This window comes from Hyposmocoma kahamanoa, unplaced genomic scaffold, assembly GCF_003589595.1.
Source record: "Hyposmocoma kahamanoa isolate Upper Pololo Valley unplaced genomic scaffold, ASM358959v1 62, whole genome shotgun sequence".
NCBI classification, from domain to species: domain Eukaryota; kingdom Metazoa; phylum Arthropoda; class Insecta; order Lepidoptera; family Cosmopterigidae; genus Hyposmocoma; species Hyposmocoma kahamanoa.
Genome location: NW_020653850.1, coordinates 9043431 through 9052115, shown reverse-complemented (window position 1 = coordinate 9052115; position 8685 = coordinate 9043431). Strand labels below are relative to the sequence as shown.

The 8685-nt window shown below is 37.5% G+C and overlaps 1 protein-coding gene across 1 annotated transcript in view; it reads right to left on the bottom strand.

The window, feature by feature from the left end:
- LOC113229756 (endoribonuclease Dicer) overlaps positions 1–8685 on the bottom strand; it is a 79795-nt gene that overhangs the window by 25586 nt on the left and 45524 nt on the right. The window contains exons 19-23 of the mRNA XM_026463437.1: positions 7929–8014; positions 5789–5933; positions 4404–4618; positions 3402–3484; positions 934–1030 (exon numbers count right to left, since the gene is read on the bottom strand). Of these exons, the coding sequence (XP_026319222.1) occupies positions 934–1030; positions 3402–3484; positions 4404–4618; positions 5789–5933; positions 7929–8014 (626 nt within the window). The remainder of the gene's footprint in view (positions 1–933; positions 1031–3401; positions 3485–4403; positions 4619–5788; positions 5934–7928; positions 8015–8685) is intronic.

Here is an 8685-nt window from a genome sequence, read left to right as displayed (position 1 = left end):
TGATTATGCTAAAAGTGCTAATGATGCTGGTGATGCTGATGATGATTATGCTAAAAGTGCTAATGATGCTTGTGGTGCTCATGATGCTACTGGTGGTGATGATTCTGATGGTGCTGATGCTGCAGATGGTGCTGATGACAATTTCGAAGTCATGTCTGACCATAAGTCATCATCAGCAATATCAGAATAATCAGTACCATCTGAATAATCAGTATCATCTGCATCATCCGCACCATCAGACTCATCAGCACTACCAGCATCATCAGCACCTTTAACATAATCATCATCAGCATCGTCAGCACCATCAGAATCAGCATCATAAGCACCACCCGCGCCATCAGAATCATTAGCACCATCTGTATTAGCAGTACCATTAGTAGTATACATTAGCATCATCAGCTGCATCAGATTATTAGCATCTTCCGTCATTATCATCATTTTAGTACCAGTAGAGCTTCTTGTGAGAGTTCGTCCAGAGAAGTACTGACAGCTTAATTATTTCTTCCGCCAAGCAGGTGTACGGTAATGAAGAGTCTATAATATACTGCATTTTTGGACATGAATAACTTTAAAATCCAACTTTGACTTACAACATCGTCGTCGAACATCGTAGGACAAAACTACTAGGTGAGTAGCTTTGTCCTACGAGACCGTAAAGCCATTTCCGGAAATCCAGAATCCGAAAAAAGTAATGAATTAAAATTTGGTAGTTTTAACAACTCTACGTCACTTCTTGTAGCTATATCTATACATGTATCTATAGATTTAGAATACCTTTTTCCGATCTATGATTATAACACATATACAAAGATTGATATATCTGTTACTGTCACTCGAATGGGCTAAACAGATTTTGAAGTAAATACATAGTTTACAAAACAATTTATCATATACGGTATTTTTTACTATTAAAGTAAGCGAACTTATAATCACCTGTCGACTGCGTTGTTAAGATTTTGGGGCTCGATTTGCTGCAGCATAGATTTCACGGTGCTGGAGTAGTCTACTTCAATTGGAAGCCACTCATGTCCTGTACAAAAAAAACGCTACAAATATTATAGAATAGAATACGTTTATTTCCCAGAATACAGTAATTATGTAGGTCTTAAGTAAAATAAGGTACAGTGTATTCAACCTGCAAGCATTTGGCCAGACCGGCAAAATGATAGTGACGGAGTGAAGATATTTGTGTTTTCCATCCGTTACTCTCATCTTTGGACTGTATTCGCACTTTCCATCAGGCGCGGTGCAGTCATTTTGCCGAGTCACAATAAAAAAAAAAAAAGCAGATGTGCAAATATGAATAGGATTTTACGTTTAGTCTGTACAGTTAATTGCATTGTAAATTCTAAGTATCCTTTATAACTATAGAAGCAACATCTCAATAACCATTTCGTCAATTTAAATTTAAAAGTATGTCCTTGTAACCATTTAATTTCATTTGATATAATGAAAACATGTTGAAGCAGTTATTATTATAAATTACTTTATGGAAAGAAGGTTGGTATAAAACATTCATAATTTTAGCTCTAGTTTGCCTTTGAACTTCACCGCGTGTTTTAAAATATTGAGGATGAGTGTTGACAAATACACAACTATCCTTAATGTATATGCATGGCAAAGGAAGTATTGGAGAGGTTTATTTAATTAGTGTTGGAGAGGTTTATTTAGAGAATCACCGCATTTATTAACGCGGAATCGGTTCGAGCTTAGCTCGAAATTGAATTTAAAATAAATTATACATATATTCTAATCACAAAATTACTTCACTGTGAAAGGAAATGTCCCTGTTTATTCATACCTATGGTGGTTTAGCAGTTTCTAATGACACAATTAGGCATTTTTCGCGATAACGGCCGCGCGATCTGAAGCGTAGCAGCGGCAACTAAGCATTTATAGCTTATATTGGGCCCGCGAAGTAAGTGCACATGCGGCGTCGATGTAGTTATTATGTCTGTGCTTTTGTTACTACGTGTTGTTTTATTGGAAAAACAAATTTACTAAGAAGTCTATGAATCGCATTAACTATATACTGTTCGATTATGGTTTCTTTGTTTACAAATGTCACGTCAATAATCAATCAAACTGGGTGAGGTCGTAGAGGTGGTGGCGTAGGTATCGTTTGAATCCGTTCAGTTTAATCAGTCATCTGATGTAATGGTCGCTTGCAGGGTTGCCATGTGAAAATAAAAGAGTGTTTCCCTCTTGTCACCAATTTAGTCAGAAATCATTTTGATAAATAATTGGCCTATTCACTATTTCTTTATCAATTTTTTCAGTCGGCAGAGAAATAATAACGTCAGTTGATTTAACACGTTTACAAGTTTACGCATTTAAAATGTCATGCGGCCAGTTCACAGGTAGCGACCGTACTTGGTTCTTCACTTTCCTAGTAATTCTAATGCCGGGGTTCACGAGTCTTTCACTTGCGTTTTTCGCTTGCTTGCGTGACTCGCTTCGCGCGTACGCAAAGATCTGTCGCGTACGCGCAGGTAGGAAGGACTGTTTACGAGTCGGTCGCTTGCGCCGGCCGCTTGCTTTGAGTTGGATTTCTTGGCGTTGCGTAAGTTTGATATCTAACAAGCTTGATATTTCCATACCAGTAACAAGGAACGTTTGCTGAGAACAGCACCACTGGCCAATCACAGAGCAGCAGCGTCCACGCATACAATTAAACCAAAGCGGAAGACAGATTTTTACGCCGTATACCCAGCCGACGCAAGCAAGGGAAATCGCAAGTGAAAGACACGTGAACCCGGCATAACAGAAAGCTTGTCTTGTAAATGCGCGCACGTTTATAAAACATTGACCGTTCACTTTTTATTTTCACATGGCAACCCTGCAAGCGACCATTACATCAGATGACTGATTAAACTGAACGGATTCAAACGATACCTACGCCACCACCTCTACGACCTCACCCAGTTTGATTAGTCAACTGCCGTGACATTTGTAAACAAAGAAACCATAATCGAACAGTAAATAGTTAATGCGATTCATAGACTTCTTAGTAAATTTGTCTCTTACGGTTATATTCCGACATTAAATTCCTAATTTATCGACTATGTTTCGTGATTTCAAAGGTAAAAAATAGTAAAAGTATCTGGGTTTTTTTCTTTCTTTTTTCACTTGACAGAAAGTGACGATGAAGTCGACGATGGAACACGCACACTTATTATTATGTCTATTGAATCTCGCTTTTATGAAGGCAAAAGTCATAGCTTGCAGCGAACAAGTTTGAATGCGGGGGATTCCACTCAATAGCCGTTCGCTTCAACTTGTAATTGTAGAAGTATCAGCTAATAAATCAATACCTCATAATTTTAAATCCCGCTGAATGGCGAAGAGTCATGTTTAATTTGTCAACTTTCAAAACAAACTAATTCGTCTGCATAAATTACCTGCTAACAGAACTGGTTGACCTATTTTGGTGCTTCGTGCTATTTCTGCACGAAGTTCGTGAGCCACCAACAGCATTGTTACTCTGGAATAGATAATATTACGTTAAAAGAAAGCCTTGTTCCACATCGCGAAAGATTACAATATCGAGTCTACTTAGTAGTAGTAGTACTTAGTACAGCGGCAAACTGGAAATAGATTCGGGTCCTATTTTCGCAAGTAACAAAACACGGTTATTTGTGTTTAAAAACCCAATGCAAAGATCCGCAACAAGCACTTAGGAAAATTCGTAAGAACTGTAGGCTCGATCTTATAGGTCATTCGGTAAGAGCGGTAGCCAAGTTGAGACGACAGAAATTCTTCTTAATGTACGTCACATAAAGATTTATTCATCAATAATAATACAAATTAACTCGGAAGCACTTCGCTTGTACACTAAGTCAGATTCGAATCCGAGAAACTACGAATATCGCTTGTACACCTAGAGATAAAATGATCCCTGTGACATTTCAGTCCGTCATTTTTCGGATTCGGAACTGGGGTCTACTCTCAATCTCCGTCCGACATCCGTCCGAAACAATTACTGTCATATAAGTAATATTCGACAAAATTAAAAGACAAGTATCCAGTATGAAGCTTCATTCGCATCATGCGTCTTTTCATTTGGTCAAGTATTGCTTATTTGGCAGTAATTGTTTCGGACGGATGTCGGACGGAGATCGAGAGTAGACCCCATACGAATCGGACGCAGTGCGCAAACGCTCTTGCAATAATTTGCACAGTAAACAAGTATCGAACTGTGAAACTTACTGTCTCGTTGCTACTAGCAACTACGACTACAACAACTGTTATTAAGATATTTTTCTTCAGAATAAAAGCTATATGCTTACGATAGAGTCATCGAGACCATTTTTATTTAGAAGCTCGGCCTTTATAGTAAGATGCTTCATTAGAAATTGAAAATATACACCGTAACATGGATATGTGTAAAAAATGTTCGGTACCTGTGTATAATACACGGCAGAATCATTGCCTTGTACCACAATACTCCGGGGAAGTCATATTTGACACAAAATTCCGGAATGAAGATTTCCGGGAAAGCTTTTATCTTGTCGTCCTCTTCGGCGAGTGCAATTTGTCGTTTCTGTTTCTCTGTAAATGCGTTTAGTGTGGCAGCTCGTGGTAGGAGACAGTTCATTCGTGTCGTTATGTTCCGGACCTGAGAAAATGACAAGAGTTGTAGTTTGATGCGTACGTCAATAGGCAACGTTTACGAAACACGCTGTGTTCTAATTTCTAATGCTATTGTACACAGAAGCAAATTCGTTTCATGGTTCGCTCTTGAGAAGCGATTTCATAAGTATTCTGTTATCGTTTTCGAATAATAACGTTCTTTTATACATTTGACAATCATATTTGACGATCTCTGTGGTCGAGTGGCTTGCACACCGGTTTTCATGGTCTCGGCATCTATGAGATCTCTGTTCGATCACCGGCGGTAATGTAGAAACTGACTTTTCAGTATTGTTTGGATGTTTGTGGTACCGTCGTTGTTTCTCATTTCGATAACAGTAGCGGTTTAGTTACTTATTTTGGGATCAGAGCAAAGTATGTGATGCTGCCTAATACTTCTTTATGTTTATTTGTATTTAATCTTTATTATATTAGTTCAAAATGAAATGGAGTATATAAAATTACTAATACAACACTCTTTTACATTGATAGATAGACGTACAAAATGTACACGTACATGTACATTGCTCACACGTAAGAACAAAAACGGTACATAACAACTTAGAACGAATATAGGCAAGGCCTTATCGCTAAGATCGATCTCTTCCACACAACCTTTGAGACAGATAAAAAGTAAACAGAGCGAGACATGTGGTATGCCACAGGTAAAATTTTATTACATAAATAAAAATCAATATTATACTCATATAATTATCAATAATAAACAACAAAAATGTATTCCTATATTACATATATAAATATATCTAAATAAACTTATATTTACTAACAAATATAAATATGCAAACAAGGACCTTAGTAAAATAAAAGAAATGTGGTAACTCCGTACAAAGTAAAAGTGCGGCTTGCACATATTCGCATAACAGTGAAAGGCGCGTTGGGACGACCTGTGTCACGAGTGCATCGCGAGATTATGCGAATGTGTGCATCTGACGCACAAATACAAGCCGCGCTGCTACGTTTGTATGAACTTACCATACTTGTCTTATTATACTATGCCAAGACTGTACCAGAAGATACACACGATATTGAACGAATGATTTTATTAATAAATATATGTGTTGGCGCAATAGGACAACAAAGACAATTTGTTAGTGTTGGTATTAATTAATAGTAAATGTCAAAATAAACTATGTACCTCCAATAAAGGCTGATTTTTGTCCCCCACGACCTCCAAGTTGTATTTGGCGGAATAGTATTCGGAGTATGTACCACTCATGTCCGATTCTGAATCGAACTCTGAATTCGGAGTCTTGTATTCTAATACTCTCGAGACTATATATCTGCGAATGAATTATTCTATTAGACATAGTTTAATTGAACTCACCAACCATGATATATGTATAAATAAACATTAATGTTATTATATTTTTTAACCGACTTCAAAAAAAGGAGGAGGTTCCAGTTGTGAGTTGCTCAGATGTGGTCCCATTTCAATTTGAAGAAAATATTTCACCTCTAAGGGTGGCAAACTAGGGGATGAATGACTTTTTAGCTTTAATCGCAAAGATCTGAGAGACACTGCCACTGCGCCTGTCATCCTGAGACATAAGTTGACAAGTCTCCTGTGACTGTAATTTCACCAGCACCCTTACCCTTCAAAACCGGAACGCAGTAATGCTCACATTACTGCTTGGCGGCAGAAATAATCAAGGTGGCAGTACTTTTTGGACGAACTCTAATTTATATAAGAGTATATTATTATTATTATATTATATATACCGTGAAATTTTAATCACCGGAGAAATTTAATAGGCTTATGCTGACATTGATTTACATTCATCATATTACAAAAATATCCCCAATTTACATTAGTACTGATATAACTTAAATAAGCTATGTACTACATAGGGCGCACTATAAGTTTCCGGACCTGGCCACTTACATAAACAAAATTTTAAAAATAAATACAACATTTGAAACTGGAACTCTTTGGCTGTAAAATACAATTTGTTTCATATGACTGTCATTTGTTTTTACATTGTGGTGTTATTTTAGAAATTGGTTGTCTACATCACAATGGATTTAACTCGTAAAAATTTTCGTACAATGATTTTCTACGACTTTAAGTGTAATTTGACAGTTCAGCGGAGCTTCACTCGGCTTCAAACTGCTTTTGGCGATGAAGTAAGACGACTATTTATAGCTGGTTTGCAGAATTCAAACGCGGTCGTGTGAATCTCAGTGACGAATTTCGTGATGGCTAAGCCCACCCTGTCTCACTCCACACTCCAATTTGTACACGTCTGAGAGCGCACGTGCCGATCTCATTTGGTTGGTCTGATTCGCATACCAGAAGAGTAACAAATTAATCATCTCACCCTTACTTGTGCACTTTTCCATCTTGTCCGACAGGATATCATAAAAGACCATATCGAATGCCCTAGATAGGTCCAGAAACAGGCGTTTTCGCTTTGGTATAGTACTGGACGGTATGTTTAAAGCGAAGAATGGCATTTTCAGTTGACAGATTGGGCTCAAAAACCAAACTGGGCATAGTGGGTTTTTACGTGCTCTGATAACACACCGTCCAACAGTCCATCCAGCACTTTAGCCGCTAATGTTGCCGACGATATTGGTTTGTAATTGGACCCATCAGAGGCATCCCCCGTTCTATTTTTTGTAATTGGCACAACAATCGTCTTCATTAGACTGTCAGGAAGGTAGCAATGGGTAATGCACAAATTAAAAAGCATTTTGAGAACCCGGGGTAGGTGTGCTCCAGCATGCTGGAAGTGCTCGATACTGAGCCCATCATGTCCCGGCGACTTTTCTCTCGTCATGGACTTATTAACTCGGTCCACAAACGAGAAGCTAACCTACCGAACAACATGACGATCCTAAGCCGTCATTTTGTTGTTGTTCAAAAATTTAAAAAAATCATAACTCGGAAACTAAGAAAAATCGCGGAACATACATGGGGGTGATACCCCTAATTTACTTACCTAATTTGACCTAATTTCTTTTTTCTTGACGTCACTGTCCCAGCCACCCTGTATAGGTGATGTTGGACAGTAATTATGTATTTTTGTAGTAATAATTTATAATTTTCTCGGGTAATTAAAATTTCAAGGAATATAGCCAGAATTGTGAAATAAACTAGTTCAGTAACTTATTTCTTAATATTTTTGCATAGCAGTAAACGTTGGTTTTTACGTATCATATGTTTGAGGACTATTTTTGTAAAAACCGAAACATCGGAGCAACCGCAACGCAAAGGGAGATTATTGTAATAAATATAGTGTCATTGATTTAATTACATAAATTAAAATACGTACCTGGGTGGGCAGATAGTACCACGGTACCACGGGCTGACAACGTGATACATATATGCTTCCGGGGAGACTTTTAGTTTTCGCCTTTCCTGCAAAGAAAATAATCAATTTTAAAAATATAGTAATATAATAATTATACTACTGAGGCCGTCCTACACAAAAGTAAAATACCACATTTATACAAATAAAATACGACAGACAGACCTAAGGTGCGACACGCAAATCCAGACCAGTGCGTCGCGTTGTACATCGCCGAGCAATCGCTCCTACGGCCAACCTTTGCGCCGAGCAGTCGAAAATATTGTCAGACGGCGAATGTACGTTTTCCGGCTTTACAATACTGTCCGTATTTCGTGAAGAATCTTTTTTATTGTACTTGTGAATTTCAATAAACATTTTGTGTATTCTTACTGGAATCTGGACTTTCATTAGTCTTATATTAAGATAGATTTATATTAAGATAAGATATATCGATTGCAAGATTTTGTAGTAGTATGTGTACACATACTACTACAAAATCTTGCTATCGATTTCACAGCCTACAGTAGAAGCGATAACAGCCCAGGAAGTCCTGGTTTCAATCCATCAAGGCCGTGCGGTCTTAGAAAAACTTGAATAGTCTGTCTTTTTTTGAAGATGGAGTAAAATGACATTTGCAGGGATGCCAGTTTTCATAAAATTTTAAATAGTCATTGTAGTTGTTGTCGACAGTTTTATCGACATATTGTCAAAGAAGGTAAAATTTTGACAAAAATGTTGG